The sequence below is a fragment of the Cucurbita pepo genome, chromosome LG03 (assembly GCF_002806865.2).
Source record: "Cucurbita pepo subsp. pepo cultivar mu-cu-16 chromosome LG03, ASM280686v2, whole genome shotgun sequence".
In the NCBI taxonomy this organism is placed as follows: Eukaryota; Viridiplantae; Streptophyta; class Magnoliopsida; order Cucurbitales; family Cucurbitaceae; genus Cucurbita; species Cucurbita pepo.
This window is the reverse complement of record NC_036640.1, coordinates 4,579,532-4,598,427: the sequence shown is the minus strand read 5'-3', so window position 1 is coordinate 4,598,427 and position 18,896 is coordinate 4,579,532. Positions and strand designations below refer to the sequence as shown.

General features: G+C 34.7%; 3 protein-coding genes across 8 annotated transcripts; 1 reads left to right on the top strand and 2 right to left on the bottom strand.

The window, feature by feature from the left end:
* Positions 1 to 1,959: 1,959 nt before the first annotated feature.
* Positions 1,960 to 8,921, bottom strand: LOC111791723 (elongation factor Ts, mitochondrial-like). Of its 2 annotated transcripts, none has more exons than XM_023673193.1 (10): positions 8,744 to 8,921; positions 8,239 to 8,576; positions 7,989 to 8,161; positions 7,731 to 7,820; positions 6,433 to 6,607; positions 5,879 to 6,063; positions 4,928 to 5,053; positions 4,470 to 4,558; positions 2,813 to 2,864; positions 1,960 to 2,382 (listed from the first exon to the last, which is right to left on the bottom strand). In XM_023673193.1, the coding sequence occupies exons 2-9, from the start codon at positions 8,558 to 8,560 to the stop codon at positions 2,819 to 2,821; spliced, it is 1,206 nt and encodes a 401-aa protein (XP_023528961.1). In that variant the 5' UTR covers positions 8,561 to 8,576; positions 8,744 to 8,921; the 3' UTR covers positions 1,960 to 2,382; positions 2,813 to 2,818. The 2 variants fall into 2 exon arrangements, with proteins under 2 accessions (XP_023528961.1, XP_023528960.1); XM_023673192.1 differs by having other exon boundaries at positions 1,981 to 2,382; positions 8,239 to 8,561; positions 8,750 to 8,921.
* Positions 8,922 to 9,583: 662 nt separating this feature from the next.
* Positions 9,584 to 14,498, top strand: LOC111791633 (EEF1A lysine methyltransferase 2-like). The gene is made up of 7 exons (XM_023673039.1): positions 9,584 to 9,941; positions 10,706 to 10,837; positions 11,304 to 11,504; positions 11,668 to 11,764; positions 13,023 to 13,126; positions 13,271 to 13,322; positions 13,969 to 14,498. The coding sequence occupies exons 1-7, from the start codon at positions 9,739 to 9,741 to the stop codon at positions 14,188 to 14,190; spliced, it is 1,011 nt and encodes a 336-aa protein (XP_023528807.1). The 5' UTR covers positions 9,584 to 9,738; the 3' UTR covers positions 14,191 to 14,498.
* A 679-nt stretch (positions 14,499 to 15,177) lies between these two features.
* On the bottom strand, positions 15,178 to 18,806 carry LOC111789742. 5 transcript variants are annotated; one of them, XM_023670418.1, is made up of 7 exons: positions 18,651 to 18,806; positions 17,715 to 17,856; positions 17,555 to 17,617; positions 17,401 to 17,448; positions 17,233 to 17,289; positions 15,849 to 15,906; positions 15,178 to 15,432 (listed from the first exon to the last, which is right to left on the bottom strand). In XM_023670418.1, exons 2-7 carry the CDS (start codon positions 17,799 to 17,801, stop codon positions 15,407 to 15,409), a joined length of 339 nt encoding a protein of 112 aa, XP_023526186.1. In that variant the 5' UTR covers positions 17,802 to 17,856; positions 18,651 to 18,806; the 3' UTR covers positions 15,178 to 15,406. The 5 variants fall into 5 exon arrangements, with proteins under 5 accessions (XP_023526186.1, XP_023526189.1, XP_023526187.1 ...); XM_023670421.1 differs by having other exon boundaries at positions 17,233 to 17,286; XM_023670419.1 differs by having other exon boundaries at positions 18,588 to 18,774.
* Positions 18,807 to 18,896: the final 90 nt, after the last annotated feature.

Genomic DNA, 18,896 nt, shown 5'->3' with positions numbered 1-18,896 from the left:
TAAAAGTACAAAGACTAACCGAAAAGAATATACGAGGAGGATAAAAGTGAATATTTGAAAGTAAAAAAAGGGCAAAGAAGCAAAAATGATAAGTAGAAGGATCCGTAAATAAATGAAAAAAATAAAAGGGAATATTTTTGGTTTGGAAGGTAAAGGTGAAAAATGGCTGTCCCTTCCTTTAATATGGAAAATATTTGGAACCCTAATTGACCAAAGCTTCATACAAATGCTTCACTCTCACATTATATTTTTGGGAAAATTCAATAACATTGTTTCCTTAATAATGAAATGCACAAAACAGATACCTAACCCTTTCTTTGGTAATGTCTTCAAACCATTTTCTATCTTTTGACCAAGACAAACTCACTCCCTTTTTTTGGAATATTCTATCTTTTTATGGGACAAGAAAAAGAAAAAGAAAAAAAAAAAATACTCCGACATGCACACAAGATTAAATCGTACCGACCTGGAGAAGATAAAGATTAGATGTAATAATGTCGTCTAATGCTTTAACATCAAAGAATCATCACCTCGTTGGGTAGTTTACTAGTTAAGGTATTCATACGTTTAAACAGTCATAAACTTAAATTTTTATTGTGACCAATGTCTCACCTAAGTTCCTACCATGTTGCGATATTAAATTTTTTTATCTTAGTTTTTTTTAATAGAATATTGTGAACAAAAAAGAAACGCGATTCTATGTTTGCATAAACTTTAGAGTATCTATAAACTTTAGTAGAGATATCTACAAGATAGTGTGGGGACGAGAAAAGCTTTCCCTATATCTATCTGTCCTCCTATTTTACTTTTCATCCCTATAAAAATTTTCATTTTTTTCCGTAGAAATTAGAGTAGAGTTTCTGTATAAGATTGGTAAGGTTTTGCAAGGTTCTCCTCCGAAATTTTTTCCTCATTTTCTATATATATATTATATAGAAAATAGATTCATATAAAAAAAAATTAATGGTCAATTAAAAAAGGTGAGAACTCCAATATTTTATAAGCAAAAATATAATATAATTTCCAATTAAGTAAGATGGGGATTAGGACACAGATGAAGAATATAATCCTTGTCCCGACCCATTAAGTTAATAAAGAGAAATCTCTTTCCACTTTCTCTCATTCACATTTAAATCCATTAAGTTAATAAAGAGAAATCTCTTTCCACTTTCTCTCATCCACATTTAAATGAAGATTCTCCATCTCCATTAAGTTAATAAAAAAAAATTTCTTTCCATTTTCTCCCATTCATATTTAAACAAAGATTCTCCAACATGTTCGTAACTCAACTTTAAAATTAAAAACTTTCACGACTCCAAGTTTAGTAGCGTTTGACGTCCTTCAATGACAGTTCATTAACGAAGTTTAATTTTATTTGATATTGCATAATTAATAGACAATTACTCAAGGAAAATCTCAATCGATGCGCTAAACCAAATCTAATCTCCATCCTCAATAGAATGTCGAGACACGTGACATACCATTTTATTTTGTAGGCAAGGAATTTGCATCATTGTTCTTTCAATTTCTGCTTCATATGTGCCTAGAAAAGTAGTTTTATTAATGGATTATTAGGCCATAACTCCCTAGTAAAGTTAGCCAACCCTTGGTTCAACACAAATAAAAGGACCTTTTTCTCTTTACAAACATAACATCCCTTGCTGTCTGTGGGGAAAAAAGAACCTGACCCTCAAATCATCTAAGAACACAATCAAAGCAAGAGTAACTGTTTTGAGTACCATAAGATTCAAACTCTTCCCCCTAAATGAACTAATAAATAGCTCTTGAATCTTACTCCCAACTCGCAAAAATCCACCTGAAAGTACTACAAATTTTCTTGTGAACTTAGTTTCTAGACAGCAGAGAAAAAACCAAAGAACTTGAGAAAAACTTTCATAATGGAGTTCCCGGAGATCATCAAAATCTCTAACATATCAAAAGCACAAACTAAACATACAATTAATAGCAACAGGACTCCCAAGCTCGAAGTGGTAATGTGATAATAACCTCAATAGCCACAACTTATAGCATCTATTCCCTTATAAATTTCATAAGAACAACCTCAGGATATTGTGGGGTTGTTATTTGTAAGAGAATCTAGTTTCATGAATAAATAAGAAGCACAGTTTGTGTGAAGTAACACAAACTCTCAACTGACCCTGATTTCAAAATTTATTGGTCAGTCGATCTTGTAATCAGGCACGAATGATAAACAAAAATGCAGCGTGGCGTTACGCAAAGTGTTTCTAGGTAATACATACAATCCTTGTAATGCTAAAAGCAAGGGGGAGGCAATTTCTGCTAGATGCTTGCTCCTGAAAATTTCTGCAGCGACTGAGGATGCTATGGAACTTAATAAATTGTAGAGCTAGTACCAGACCTCTGCAATATACAAACAATATTACAAACGTGACAATTTGAAAATTTAATAACAAGTATCATAAAATGTAAAACACAAATCAACTAGTGATTATTACAGTTGTAGTTCAATAACTACTCTTCCTCTCCCCCTAATTACAAAAATGGTAAAACGTACAATGTTCATCAATTAGTGTTATTACAATTATCTTAGATTAGAACACCCACAAGAACTTATTAACAAAAATGCAAAACAAATAATATCGAGCTTGCAACATTAAAGAGGATCTTTGACAAGCTTGGTCAGTGAAGTCCGAGAAGCCAAAAAGGACAATATAGACTAAACGTCCATTGTACCATCAAACTTCTTCAAAGATAAGGGAAAAAAATTAAGGGGAAAAAACTATCTAGGCCACTTTAAAACTACACTATAACATCCCTGCAAAAGCATTACCTATATTTATGCAGCTTGAGCCACAGGCTCAGATGAATCCAACGTTTCCAGCCTGCAATTTACAGTGAAAATAATGAAGATTAGACCCATCAGGTTGACACACTGTCCGTAAAGCATTTCATTAAATTAAAATTCATTTAAAAAGAGAAAAGTTCTTTTAACACATCAAAGACAAGGAAATTATACAAGAACTAATGCTCCAAGTATTTGGACAAGGCACGAATCTTTAAACACGAGTGATGCATCCTCTTACGATCATAGGAAACCTATGCCCCTGATGACAATGCACTAAGGCTTGGAGCCTTTACATCTTGACTCCAAGCTTAGGATTCAAAATTGCTCTAATGCCATTAATAAACACAATCACGAAGGTTTCAAAAAACTCTCTACACACTATATTCATCCATCAAGTCCATGAAAACTGCAGAAGCATTAGTTAGCCCAAAAGACATTAAAGAAAATTCGTAATGTCCATACCTAGACATGAAAGTTGTCTTGGAAATATTCTTGTCTCTTATCCTCAACTAGTAGCAGTCTAACTGCAGGGCAATTGTAAAATTTACAATTGCTCCCTATAATTGATCGAAAAGATCATCAACGCTAGGAGGTGAGTGCTTGTTCTTTATTGTTACCTTCTCTCCATCCCCAAGACCAAGATTAGGCACCTTACTTGTCTTGATTGACTCCCATGTGTGAAAACCGTTTTTATAGACCAACAACATAAGTCATTTCAGCATGTTTGATCCTTACTCACATGCTTTCTAAAAATTTTTTTAGGATCATCCAACAGAGAATTGCTTCAAGCCAAACACTATAATTAGAATTATGTGATTGAGCCACCAAAAAAGGAAGATGCGCCTTGTTGATATAGGTAGTTCTATCAATTATTTTAAGTATTTCTTAACCATAGTTGCATATCCTCAGGATCCCCTTCATTTAAATGTGATCTCAGTTCATTCATGTACCCCTCTTCTACTTGAGGTTCACATGCCCACCAACTTGTCTCGGCTTCCTCGAACCACATCCTATCCAGAGAGAATCCACTTTGATACCATTTGTAATATCCTTGACCTACGATTAGGAATTCAGATTTGGTATACGACCCCAACATTCACTTGTCTACGATTAGGAATTCAGATTTGTAATATCCTTGTCTGGTTCAAAAATATGATGAAGTTTTAACAGTTTTTTCCCTTTATACTTCTATATACTTATTATATTTTATAATACATGTTTTTTATTTTTATTTAAATTGAGGCTTCATGTTACCCTTCTCCTTAAAAGGAAAAAGAGCCTCGGCTCACATCTTCCAAAACATTGCTTGAAACTTTACATCAAATAAAGACGCCAAACAATGGTGAAGAGCTACTTTTGTACTGAAATTTTGGATCTACAGGCAAGAGCAACAATCAAAGTCTCTTCCATCACCATAGCCAACTCGGAAGTCCATTTGTTACCTAAATAACTTTAGGTTTGGAATTCTTATTTTTAGAGAAGTTAACTAGACCTTTGACGTTACTCATACAAATGATGAGTATGACACGTTAAACTGAACTAGGCAAAGTAAATGAAGAGGAGCGTAACTAGTTAGTGAAACCCTTCCATTCAAAAAGAATGATACATCATAAGACCACTGTGACATATAAGTAGTGTGTACCTATCAATTCCTTCCCCGACTCCAACTCTTAGAAAGTTTCCAATCTTCACTGGCGAACCCACTTCCTTGGACAGGTTATCCAGCAACGTCTGAAAAATAGTTCCAACGTATCACAATTAAACCGGAGATCTAAAAGATGCTGCACACCTAAACTACGGTGGCTAACACAAAATAAATGTTGAATAACTTCAAAATATACAAGTAAACTAATATGCCATTATGCTTGGACATTAAATGTACTAATACATCAAATATTTAAAGGCAATACATTAAAAAAAAAGAAGAAAAAAAAAAGAAAAAAAAAAAAAGAAGAAGATTTGTAACCTTAAATAAAAGCATCAGAATTCAATATAATAAACCAAAGACACTTCCACCATTCATTAGCATTATTCAATTTTATCAGCATACTTAATTGATTCTTGAGAAGATATAAATTGAGAATATGATTGGCACCTCACCTTGACATTTACACTATCATTAACAATAAACTTCTGCTCCATCAGGACAACTTCTTCCATGTACTTCCGCAAACGACCTTCAACCATCTTTTCTATAGCCATTTGAGATTTGCCAGTTGTTTCAGCCTGACATATGAAAGGTTTATATAAATATTACATTAAACTATCATAAAATATGATATAACTAAAATAAGATATCAAATACCATAAAGTAATCAACGTCACAATTCATAGTGGAAAATAATAATATTTTTTTAAAAATAATGAATGTAACTATGACAAGTCCAGGAAATAACAACAGACGTGCCANAGATTGGGAAAACATATCAAATAATGAAAAGAGGGAAAGAAAAAAAAGAAAGAAAAAAAAAGTCTTGTCATAATTAACGGTAAGGACAACAAGATTGAAGGTCTAGGTGCCTATTAGAATTTTTTAAATTATGGAGACTTCAATACACACTAAGTCTAATAGTTCATAAACCTATAATTTATAATTAAATATTTTCTTTAAAATATTTAACTTTCTATTTCGAGGATTGTTAACTACAATGTTTTTAAAATTTTTCTGCCCCTTTCGTCTACAGGCTTGAATTCATTTTGAATTCCCATCATGCCCCACCCACCTTGTCTGAATTCATAAATAAATAGACATAAAAAATAGACAAAAGTTTGGTGTATCTCTGTGTTTAGTGCCAAACTCTCTGTCCTCAAGAGATGGTTTTCAATACCCTTTTGTGTGTGCACACTCGTGTGTCATTTAGCTCCATTCTTAAGCAACAAACTGACCCAGATAAAAATTCAATACAAATGACAATCAACCAATACGTAAGGCAATATTGAAATCGAAAAGGGTGTGGAGAAGAAAATAATAGAGTGGGGAAAAAAAAACGACCTTGCAATAATTTCCAGTGAAAAACCAAAGTTCCATAAAATTGTACATCTTACACAGACCTGAGACTTGAGAACTTCACGTTCATTCTCTAATGCGTCAGAAGCAACGAGTTCCTTTGTCAAGAACAACGGCTTTGCAGCCACTACATGCATTGCTAATTCTGATCCAACACGTTGAAGAGCATCTGACTTTGAATTACCACCCTCAACTTCAAGAGACAAAATTCCAGCAATACGACCCAAACCTGAAAAATACATAAAATGAAGGTTAAGAATATATATATAAAGGCACCAGACTTAATCGACTCTAATTTTGGCATTTGTGGAATGTCATTTATTAGACATAAAGAGAAAATTTTGGTCTTAATTCCGAAGTTCACTACGCACAAAATTCATAAGCATTCAGCAAATATCTAAGGAAAGTAGGGTAGAACAACTACAAGCATCCATGAAATAGTCGCCATGGGAATTAAATACAAAAGCATGCACCATTCAGGATAAGTTGAATGCTCTTCAAAGTTCAAAGTTCAAAGCCCAAACACCTGAATGTCAGCCACCCAAGGAAAAATATATCCCATCCCTAAAACAGGACAAGGCAGTTTGAATCAGAATACCTGGCTGAGGACTTGTGTGGAGGTATGTAGAAATAACACCACTTGAAGAAGCAGACATCGAAAAACCTCGTCTTAGCTTAATATTCTCCCCCATTATGGCTGCTACTTCAGTAACTGCATTAAGAGCTGTTGTTTCTCCATTAATTTTTGGGTGTTCGAGATTTAGTTTCATTCCCTGACAAGTGGCAAGAATTCCATTATATACAAATATTGATTCGATATGCCAAATAGGATTTGTTATAATATAATTACAATTAGAAATGATGAATAATAATAGGAAAATATCTATTTACATCTGATTTTAATCAAAATTATGAGAATATTATCCAAGTTTTTCAACAATACACGGCCCAAATTATGAGAATGTCCATTAACACCTGGTTTTCAGCAATTAAGGGGAAATGATTATTTATGAGGACAACGAATAAATTGAGACAACGTCTGAGGAATGCTTTCAGCCCTCTATACCACTTCTATACAAGGTATTACCAGTGAAATTACAGCAGTTCACAACTTCATAGCATTGCCATCAAAAGCATTCTCACCACACGGATTTGGAAATAAATCATCAAGTGGCATTACAAGCAGAATTTTGACAATTTACGTTCAATAAGAAAAAAGATTCTTCAAGTCGTCAGATTGTTTGTCGTTATTTGTACATATTATATTAAAACAAGCAAAAAGATTCAAGTAAGAAGAATGAGAGTGCAGAGTTTAGCCCACCCAGAATTGGTAGCCCAAAACCAAGAAAAGGGGTACATGAAAAGAAAATTGCATGAAAAAGCCCCAATTGTTGGTTACGGAAACAGGTGAAAATAACTAAAAGGCTAAGTAGTACACTCAGAAAGAAATATTAAAATGAGTCATACTCTTAACCCAAGTCCCAATGACACACTAACTGATACACTAAAGAATAATTCAGCAGAGAGGAAAAACAATAATTCTTGCCACAAGGCTATCCCAAAGCAACGGTACCCCATCCCCTTGGGAAGATGAAAAAACCAAGGCATGGGATCATTGTTAGAAGAATAAAAAACTTGAAGATTAGAGAAAAGAGGCCTGAGTAGACAGGACCATCTCCAATGAATTGATCCTCCCCAAATCATCTTATATTCATTGATGAATTTTTCATTTCTTAAAAAGAAATGGTCCTCCTACTATCGAATGTAAACCATTCGATAACCAACTGATACCACCCATATTTGCTAGTTTCACCCATCATTACTTGCATTCGTAAAATATGAGACTAAGTAACAAAAGTTCAAGAAGAAAGCAGTCATTTTTTACAAAAATCTAACCTCCAATTGCTCTAGTCCAACAGGAAAAGTCCCGGAAACGTCATGAGACAAACTCTCAGACAACAATGCTTGCCTTGCTAAAGATAGAGCCTGGGATCAAAATAAAACGACATCTTATGAGCAAAAGAACAAGGTTTCCTGAAGAAGAAAGCTACAGCAATTCGTACGATCTACACATGATCATTTACAAGCATAGTAATTCACACTATTGAAATGGAAATGTTGCATAAAAATGAATAAGACAATCAAAAAACTTACCAAGTATTGAAAAATCTCATTCCTAGCAACAAAGTCAGTCTCGCAGTTAAGTTCAATAACAACAGCTTTGGTTTCATTTTGGGCCAAGGCAAGAAGGCCTTCAGCAGCAGTTCGAGAAGACTTTTTCAGGGCCAGCACCTTTCCTCTTTTTCGCAGTTCTGTCTGTGCTGCTTCTGCACTTCAAACATTATATATAAGCCCATGAAACCGAAAGCAAAAGAAAGTTTCAGAAACTATCACGATGTCTTACCAATATCCCAATTGCAATCAATAAGAGCAGCCTTGACGTCTTTAATTGGTGCACTAGTCCTTTCTCTCAGCTGCCTTATGAGACTCATCTGGTCCGACCCGGCGGGGGTTTCCACACTAAATCTTCTCAGCAGACTAAGTCTCGAATAAAGAACAGAATTGGCATCGCAAGCGTAGGGAACTGAACTTCCATATTGAACACCTTCACCAACAAAGATCCTACTGCTTGCGCAACCGGAAAATCCACGTCGACTAGCATTGTTCAGCAGCCTGTTAGCAATCATAATTCCAAGGGAACGTTTTGCAGCTCTAGAAAACGCCATGCTAGCATTCAAAAAAACAATTACAGAGGATAAAACGTAGCATCAATATACCGAAATAATCGACAAAGAACACCGAAATGGTTACCAATGAGCAAAATCAACGAAAATTGTAAATAAGGGGTTAGTGACAGAGAGGTTTAAGCTTTGAATTGAATACGAATGCTCCAAAGAATGACGCGGAAACCATACCAGGCCGTTTCACAGGACGGGAAGACGAATGAAGATGGTGAACGACTGGTTAATTCAACATACAATGATACAAACCGAACTTTTCCAGTTTTCTGCTTGTTTGGAGCGATGAACAAAGCTTGACGGAGTGATTTTCTTCAAGCAAATAGAAATGGAGTCGTGGTGTTACAGAATTGGTAACTAGGGGAACACGGTGGCTGCGATTGGGCTTTGAAATTGATGAAACCCCACGTTTTGGGCCTGCAAGATTTCAATTCAGAGTTTTTTTTTTCCCCCATTTTTATCTTAAATAAACTTCAAATATTATTTTATTTTTGTTTTTTAAAAATTATATTTATTTCCTCATATTTTTTTACTATTATTTTTATTTTATTTTTTTTACTATTATTTTTATTTTATTTTTTTACACGTTTGCAAAAAAAAAAAAAAAAAAAAAAAAAAAAAAAAAAATCTATTCCTTTTAATTTTCAAAACTTCGAGATTAATTTTTAAAAATTAAATAATTATCAAATGAGATCTAAATTTTTATATTTATTCTATTTTAGTCCTCAAAGTTTTAGTAAAAGCTAAAAAATAATTATTTTTTTAGAGTTCTTAGTTAAAATAAATATTTAAAAATTAAAAAAAAAATTAGAGGTTTGAAGCTAAAATAAATATTTAAAAGCTACAAAACTAAAATGAATCCTCGAACTAAAAAAAAAAAAATCAAAAGCATCAAATAATACTTTCAAACTTATCTAATTAAATGTAAATTTAAAATAAAGTTATTATTGATATTAATCTCATGTTGTTTTTGTAATAACAAAAACAACCTCAATATTGTATTATATTTGCAGAAGAAAGCCCAAATTTGACGTCTTATTACAAGCTTGACCCACCGTCCGCTGCGATCGCCTCCGTGTCGTACCAAGTTTTTTCCGGTTCAACTCCATTCCTCAGATTCCTTCTAGGGTTTTTTTTTTTTTTTCTTTTCTTCCATTTTTCCGATCATGGCTGCGATGCGATTGACGCCGGATGATGCTCGGGGTGCTCCGTCCGCCGTTGATTTGGTCTCTGACGACGATCGCTCAGTGGCCGCTGATTCTTGGTCCATCAAGAGTGAGTATGGTAGCACCCTCGACGATGACCAGCGTAATGCCGACGCTGCCGAGGCTCTATCTGCTGGAAATTTGCGTGCCGCTTCGGATTACAGGTCTAGCGTAGTTTCTTCTTTCGAACTGTGTGAATCTAACTGGAAATAGTTGAAACCGCGCTGTTTTAAAACTCTGTTTTTGTTTGACTNTTTCAGTTTTTTTTTTTTTTTTTTTTTCTTTTGGTTAGACTGATTCCTAAAGCATTCAATGATCATGTTATTCTCGTTGATTTCTGGAATAGATGAATACAGCTCCGCGGTGCAGTTCATGTAGTTTATCTTTCTCGTACACTTGAATTCCTGAAGGTGTGAGGAGAGTCCCGTTTCCCCATCTCTTGCTATTTCTTTCCTCAGTCTAATGGACTTCGTGTGGACTTCCTATACTGTTTTTCCTTTAGCTCTTCAATCTGGAGGAATGGGAGAACCTTTGTAATTGTGTCCTTTTTTATTTGCCCAGAGATTAGATCCTTGTTTCGCAACTTTTAGCTTTAACTACTGTCACAATATCAGTTGATTAGAAGCCATCATGGGTTGGCCGGACTAATGAAGAAGTAGGTTTAAAGGTAGCTACTTACTGGGATCTAATATTCTATGAGTGTCTTCAGCAACAAAATGAAGTAGAGTTTGATGGCTATCCTGCGAGATTAGTCGAGATACATATAAATAGACTTATGCACTCATGGATATCAAAGAAACCTTTGCTTAGAATTTTTGTGACCGGGAAGTTGAATATTCGATTTTTACTGCATGACCATATTAATTTGGTATAATGGTTTTGGTAATGAGCGTATTTTCATTCTAAACAAGGTTTGTTACATTTTCAGTTCTGACAAGGATGAAACAGAACCAGATGCTGAAGCTGTGACATCAATGCTAGGTCTCCAAAGTTATTGGGATTCTCAATATGCGGATGAATTGACAAACTTCCATGAACATGGTCATGTTGGTGAAGTCTGGTACGTAAGAATTGCTTAAGGTATCTTGTTTTCTTATATTCTTGTAATGTTATTATGTTTTCTGGCCTTCTGTGCTATTCAACTATAGATCATTTTCTCTAATCACTTTTGCCTGTCAATTTACTATATGTTGGTGCTGTTCTACTGTTAGTTCCATCGAGAAATTAAAGAACTATTCTTAGACTCTTAACTTTTTGAACATGATGTTGGGTATTGTTCATTCAAAGGATTATTGTACCTGATAATTCTTCTCAATAATACATCTCGAGGACTATGGTTCTTTTAAATGCAATTTGTGTTGTTAAACTGTGATCGAAAAGATAAAGTAGATTTTCTAGATTGACTGGGCAAGAATTTTTTTTGGCTAAGAAACAAGCACAACTTCATTGACGGTTAGAATCAAAGAGAGACTTGACTTGTATTTGTTCATCTAGCTTTCTATTTTTATACTTTCTTCATTCTTCAGGTTCGGACCTGAAGTTATGGAAACTGTTGCTTCTTGGACAAAAAGTTTGTGTTCTGATGTTTCGCAAGGTCGGTTTCCCAATCAAGCTGATAATGTTAAGTCACTGAATGGTGATCAGGGTTTCAAATTCTTGTCTAGTTGGAGTGTACTTGATATTGGGACGGGAAATGGTTTGCTGCTTCAAGAACTTGCTAAGGAGGGGTATGTTTCGAAATTTTGTTTTTTGATTCTTGCTAACATTTCAGAAAGGTTTTCTTTTTGACTTATATCTTATTTCAATTGGATAAACTTTTTCGTAATAGATTTACCGATTGAAGGCATAAGCTTCGGTACTTACTGTTTGTCATCTTGAACTTGCTTGCAGATTCGCTAATTTGACAGGAACTGATTATAGTGAAGGGGCAATAGATCTTGCTAGAAGCCTTGCAGAGCGAGATGGTTTTTCCAAGATTAAATTTTTGGTATGACTTGGCATGAGGATATTTTGATTACCGTACTTATTCTCTTTCAAAATCTTCACAAAGCACCTTGTCTCTCTCTTGGATGTGCTATGGAACATAGTTCTTACCTTCTACTTACAAAATTGGTGGTGTTTCTGGACTTTGGGAATTGGTAGGGATTTATTTTCGTTTTTTTGTAGAACGTGTATTTTCTTTTCCCCATGTACGTTCCTGGCTNAAAAAAAAAAAAAAAAAAAAAAAAAAAAAAAAAAGAATTTAAATGTTTTCTAAATGACTGTCACCATAACTATTAGGCTAATATGACTTTTGTGGCACATGTGATGTGAGTAGTGCATTGTCAATCTTGAAATTTAGGTAACCTTATTTGGCAGTTAGCCATAGGCATGAAAGGGTAAGTAATTGGGTCAATTGATCATTTTTTTTAAGGGTAAATTAGATTTTTGACTATTATTCTTTGTCTATCCTTGTGTCAATTTGATTGTTTGATCCTTGAGTTTTCAGAATTAGATCTAAATAGACTCAATATTTGTTTTTTTTCTACTTTTGTAAGGGACGACAATTGACAGCTTTGATTTGGGAGACAGATTAGGCATGTAATAGAGTTGGAGGATACCTGTTTAGTCAACTTCATAAATCCTTCCCATTGTTTGTCAGATTATGTTGCATCTAAGTTTCAAGAAATGATTGTCACGTCTGTATATTGTCAATCATTGATATCAAGCATGATTTGATGTCTAGAGATTATTTGTGAAACTTTTTAAAGTTGAGTAAATTAGTTTCCAAAAAACATATTAATAAATAGGGATAGTTGTTAAATGCCCTTGGATCGTACAAGCTGGTCATTGGTTCAATGCCTTTTTGAGCTATATAACTGGGTTATTAAATTACGGGGATCAAGCATTGTATGGTGTAGTTTGAAATTTTCAGCGTCGTGAATGCAAATCATCTGCCGATCCAGAAAGCAAGTGGAAATACAGAATTTTACACGCACAAAAGTTACAAACTCATGTCCTATCAACCTGTCTTAGAATTATTCTACTCAACCCTTTTGCTACTCCGATCTTTGGAAGTTTCTAATTCCATATGTATTAGTGGACATGTGTGCAGAAATTTTGAAGCTCAACACTTCTGTGATTCGTGAATAGTCAGGATTGGAAATATTAGTCCATTTTTTTAATTTTAAAGCTCAACATTTTATATTCAGTTTATGCATGATATAGTGCGATCATCATAATTGTACTGTTTTACATTGGCTTAGGTTGATGATGTTCTCGAGACAAAGTTGGAAGGGCAATTTCAACTCGTTGTGGATAAAGGCACTTTAGATGCAATTGGATTGCATCCAGATGGTCCCCTTAAAAGGTAACGATAAGCAAATATTTGGGCACGGCATATGCTTCATAATAATTAGATAATTGGTTGTTTTCAAGTTTCAGTTCGATGGATATTACTGCATAGAAGGTTGAAGTAATTGGACATTTGTTTTTTTTTTTTAATTATTTCCAGGATCATGTATTGGGAGTCAGTATCGAAACTGGTGGCTCCGGGTGGGCTGTTGGTAAGGGCTTTCTTTCCCCCTCCCACCGATCTGGCAGAAAAGGAAAGAATAATAATAATATATACTTCATGCTAGCGACCATGAAGTATCCTAGTGTTTTCATATCATGGGACTAAGTGATAAAGTAAAAGTAATTTAGAGTTCAAAACCTATGGCCACCCATCTAAGATTTTTAAATTCTACGAGCCTAACATCCAAATATTCATCTTTCAAAAGTTGCAATATTACCTTTCATCTCTCATAATGTTTCTAGATTACCCTTAGAGTAGAATTCCATTAAAATGTTGGACAAAAAAATTTAGACTTAGGAAGGTTGGAATGTGACTTGAAACAGAAATTGGGACCCAACACCACCACATTTGTTCTAAGTCTAAGCTTCCGTCTGAAGTCCTAATAGATATCTACACCGGTAGTTTTGAAACATGTAAAGGTGTAATATTGCAACTCCTTTGGGTCAAGGCTCTTCTTTTCCCCTTATTATATATTTCATATATCGTGAGATAAAATCAATGCGTGTGAACTCTGATTTTCCTCATTGTACATTGTATCTCCTTTGGCAATATTTCGTTCTCTTGGAGCTTGTGCATAGACATGTAGCTTCCTTTGATGAAACTGCAATGTGAACTGCCACTGTTAATTGCTGTAGGTGATCACTTCCTGCAACAGTACAAAAGATGAACTTGTGCAAGAAGTTGAGAACTTCAATCAAAGAAGGGTTAATTCCTTTGCAGAATCAGAGTCGTCCAATGGAACACAAAGAGAATCGCCTACATTTCAATACCTCAACCATGTTCGTACCTACCCGACATTCACCTTTGGAGGATCTGTGGGATCTCGCGTTGCCACAGTGGCATTTCTTAGGAACTGATTATGTGCTAGCTTGTCACCTCGGATTGAAGTCATTTTTTAATGTTAGACACATCTATGGATTTGCAGTGTTTGAGCCTACCACAGTTTGCCTCCCAATAGTCAACACTTATTATTATTTTTTTTTTTGGCTTGGAAACCACTAGACTGTGTTCTTGTTATAACTTCGAACTATTTTTCAGACTGATGTAATTACGGTGGGGAGTAAAAGTGGAGAATTGCTGAATTGCAGCTTTTGTCAGTGGGATATTGAGAATCAATGCCTTCCTCAGGATTTTAACATACAACTATGAACTATATTCCAAACTACATGAATCACCCAACCTGCCAATCACGCTATATGCGAATTTGACTTATTGATATTATTTTGCTTATGGAATCATTACTAGATTATTGTCTTTAAATATCAATGTACTAAAGTGTTAATTGGTTTATTGTGTTGTCTTGAAGAGAGGGAAGCCTCAATATACATATAATTGTAAAATAACTATGTTGCTTTGGTATTACACAAAAAGAGTTACAAATTGCTGAAGGTGATGAAGTGTTTATTAGAAAACGTCATCTGTAAGTTCCAAGTCGTTTGGGTTTAATAGATCTTTTTTTTTTTAATTCAAGGTTTTAACCTATACCTCTTTCTTTCATCAATTTGTCTCGGATTTCATTTATTCATCACAAATGAAAATGAGAGGACGAGAAATCATTCTCCACACATTCTCGTTTGGAGAATGACTATTGACTAGCAAGTCTCGAGTCGAATCGATTTTGAAAATGACATCCAATTAAAAATAAAAATAAAAGAAATTTGATTTAGATTATGAACTTGTGGATTTTCCTTTCTTTTTTTAGTCTCTAAATACTTTTTTTCTATTATTTTTGTGATCGGTAACAAAATAAAATAAAAAAATAACCTTGAAAATTGTCCGTTTCTTTTTCAAAAGTACCACTAACCTTTCAAAAGTTTCATTAATACCATTTTAAACGATCATCCATCACAATATCAATGACAATATGAAATAGATTAATGTCCAATACCATTCTCCGCACAATAGATATTCTTAGTGTAAGCACATGAACAGATCCCGACCCGAGCAATTGTATTCTAATAAACAAAAGAAGATTGCTCATACCTAAACAGGCATCCAACAGGAGTGAGTTACAACAAAACAACTGCAACAAGCACAAGTAGCAGCAGCAGTTGTTCAGTCATTCCAAGTTGCCTATTCATTCGGAGCAGTTCCTCCATCTGCATGAATAAATACATATCGATATCATAACAGTACATTAGAGTTGTCAGAGAATGAACAGACAATTTCTCCTTTTTTGGATTAAAATATAAGTTTGGTATCTGAAATTCCAAGATTATATATGTGGAGATTTTTTTTACTTAACTACCTCAGTTCAACATTCATGTCACCAACAATTTGGAATTGTTTGACATCTGAGTGCCGCATAGTCATTATATAATATAGTCAGTAAGTCACATAGATGTGTTAAACTAGAAACTTGATTACAAGTATGCATTAGCCACATAGAAACTTTTTAAAGTTTTAAGGAATAGACAAACACAACCTTGAATGTTCAACGACCTAATCAAGGTTTGATTCAACGATCTAATCGAGGTTGATTCTTTTGAGCTAAAGTTTCAATAGTAGAGCATACCTTCGCCATCGGATGGAGCATAAGGAGACTTCCTGTATCGTGTTTGCTGTTGTGTTGGCTATGCAAGAGAAAAGAAAAATTGCAATCACATAAAGTCCTTCTACTTGATGATGGAACAATAAAAGAAGAAAGGCAATAAATGAAATTACAAGACTAAACAAATCATTTCATGATATTGTATGGATATCTTGTCATAGTAAGGCGTAATCCTTGAATTTGAGCAAAAATAGTAGCAGATATGATAATGGCAGCACCATCCTTCTCAAGATTAAGTCATGTCTATTATTTATTTTCAACCTTTTCAATCATAATGTCTAATTACTCAAGCTTATTCACTTATGACATGTGAGATCTCACATCAGTTGGAGAGGAGAACGAAGCATTCCTTATAAGAATGTGGGTCCCTAACAGACGCGTTTTAAAACTTTGACAGGGAAAACCCGAAAGGGAACCCAAAGAGGACAATATCTGCTAGCGGTGAGCTTGGGCTTTTTTACAAATGGTATCAAAGCCAGACACCGAGGGGTGTGCCAGCGAGGACGCTGGGCCCCCAAGGGGAGTGGATTGTGAAATCCCACATTAGTTGGAGAGGGAAACGAAACATTCCTTATATGGGTGTGGAAACCTCTTCCTAACAGATGCGTTTTAAAACCTTGAGGGGAAAGCCGGAAGGGAAAGCCCAAAGAAGACAATATCTACTAGCGGTGAGCTTTGACTGTTACATGACTTCTCGGCAAGCTTTTATTTTTGTAGAAAACCTCTTCAGTGCCACTGTACTTGATTGGTTCATGTAATTTGAAACTTATTTTATTTCAGTACTCGTACTTCCAAATGTCCAAATTCATTCCCAATATTTTTTTTTCTCATCTCTCTCTTTATGTATGCTTTCTCACACTAACTTCTCTAATTTATCCCTTGTTTACATATTGTCTTCCATATTTTTTTAAATATATACATTCTTTCACCCACACGTTTCTCTCCCTAGTTTATCTTTGCATACTATCTTTCTTTCTTACTTTTTGGTTAATCTCCTTGTACAGACATTTCACTTTTTACGTTGCAGCTTTCTTCCAATAAATTACAATGTTGTTCCTATTGTAATTATTAACAGATGGAGATTAAGATGAAATAACTAGACACTAAAATTAGAAACCTGAAAATAAAATGGAAACTAAGTTGTTATGCCTAAATACTTCATTCAAGAGGTCAAGATCTAAATTTTGAGATGGACAACCACTCTGTTCAGCACATGAGTTATTACTTGATCTCTACCCTAAAATGATATCAAAAGTTTTCTACTTGAAATGAATATCATATGCATAATATAATGAAGAGTTTCATTTCCTGTTAATATATATATCTGCACGCACGCGCACACACCAACCTGTAATTTTGGCCGAAGAGCTTGTAAAGGTCCTTTAGGCTTCTCAACTCCTTGCTGCAATCAGATAAATTAAGGAGGATATATTAGTCAATTAGTGAAGTTATGCGAACTGATTTCAGAACCAAGTTATTAGTCAATCAGATAATATAAGTTATACAACAGAAATACCTTTCCCAATGCCCAATCAGCAGAATCAAAATACGCACGTTCATGATCCTGAAATCGAGATTCAAAAGCTTCAGACACCCATGTGGAAGGATGCACGGATCTCATTGAACATCTTACTGAAATACTACATAATTTTTTAGAACAGAAAAATTACCTTAGAAATGAGCGGTGGCTTCTTGGGAACAATTCCTCCATATTTTTTCTTTATAACTTCCTCCTGTGGAGAAAATAAGCCACCAACTTCAACAAATTGGTAAATTTGTAACAAAATTTAGAGGTTATTGCAGATGATTCTTATGTATGAAGTTATAAACCTCCTTCCGAGACGACGGCATAGATTCTTCAGATCCAACATGTCCATCTCCATCCAGCCGTTCAGTCTCTTTGATATGCTCAGACATGATTAACTAGTAAAGCTCAGTCAAGCAGCAACTCCAATAATTATAAAATTGCAGCCTGCAGGTAAAATTCAAGGAATCATTAGTCCTAAGTCGGGGGCCAATGAACTGGCAGCGTCGTTCACTCGTTATCTTCGAGAAATTTAAAGACCAATCCAAGAGCGAGCTGCAAATTATAGATGGGCGGAGCCAACCCTCCAACATTATGCCAGAGCTCTTAGGAGACAGACAGAAATCAGAGATTAAACATGAGAATATTTCATCAATGGAAAGCATACCATCCAATATCAGAAACAGGAAGTTCTTCACTCAACCTTCCTCATGCCCTCATACGCACAGAGCTTTAAAAGAAGAACTAAAGATAATAAGGAAGGAGGACCAAGAACTACAGTGTTCACACTCCCCTCTCCATGGATCCATGTTGAATCCTGAATATTACCTAATTAACTTCAGAACTTAGAAGAACAAAATCTTCTTACTGTCTCTATAAGATTGAACATCACACAAACAATTCATCTTTATAGTGCCCAAGCACCAACTCGGCATACAGCTAAACCAGACACAATCGATACCAATGACCACAAAACCCCACCGACAAACATACGCCATATTCGATTTCAGAGATCACACAGGTTTTTCTAATTCCACAAATTTATCGATTGAATTACACAGCAATCAGAAATGAATCTACAAATCAAACTATCAACCAGATAGGAAAAGAAAAAGAAAACGAGCGAAACAGATAGAGAAGCATCAGGTACAGAGAAAGTAGAAGAACACGGAGCTTACGGTGGCGCGTATTGCAATGGAGAGGGAGGAGGAGGATTGGTATAATAATGATAATAATAATACCTTTGAAGCTGCAAAAATGGCGATGGGCGAAGTGGGATGAAGACGATGAATTTGAGTCTGGATCTGATCTGCTCGAAGAACGACAGATCCAAATTATTTTGTTTGTTTGTTTGAAAATCTTTCTATTGCTGAAAGTAAACGGCAATTTCACATGTACATTTGTGGCCTACTTTGAACCAAACAGTGAATTTGACTTCTTTTTTTTTTTTCTTAAAAAAAAAAAATGATATGATTTTTTAAAGTTCA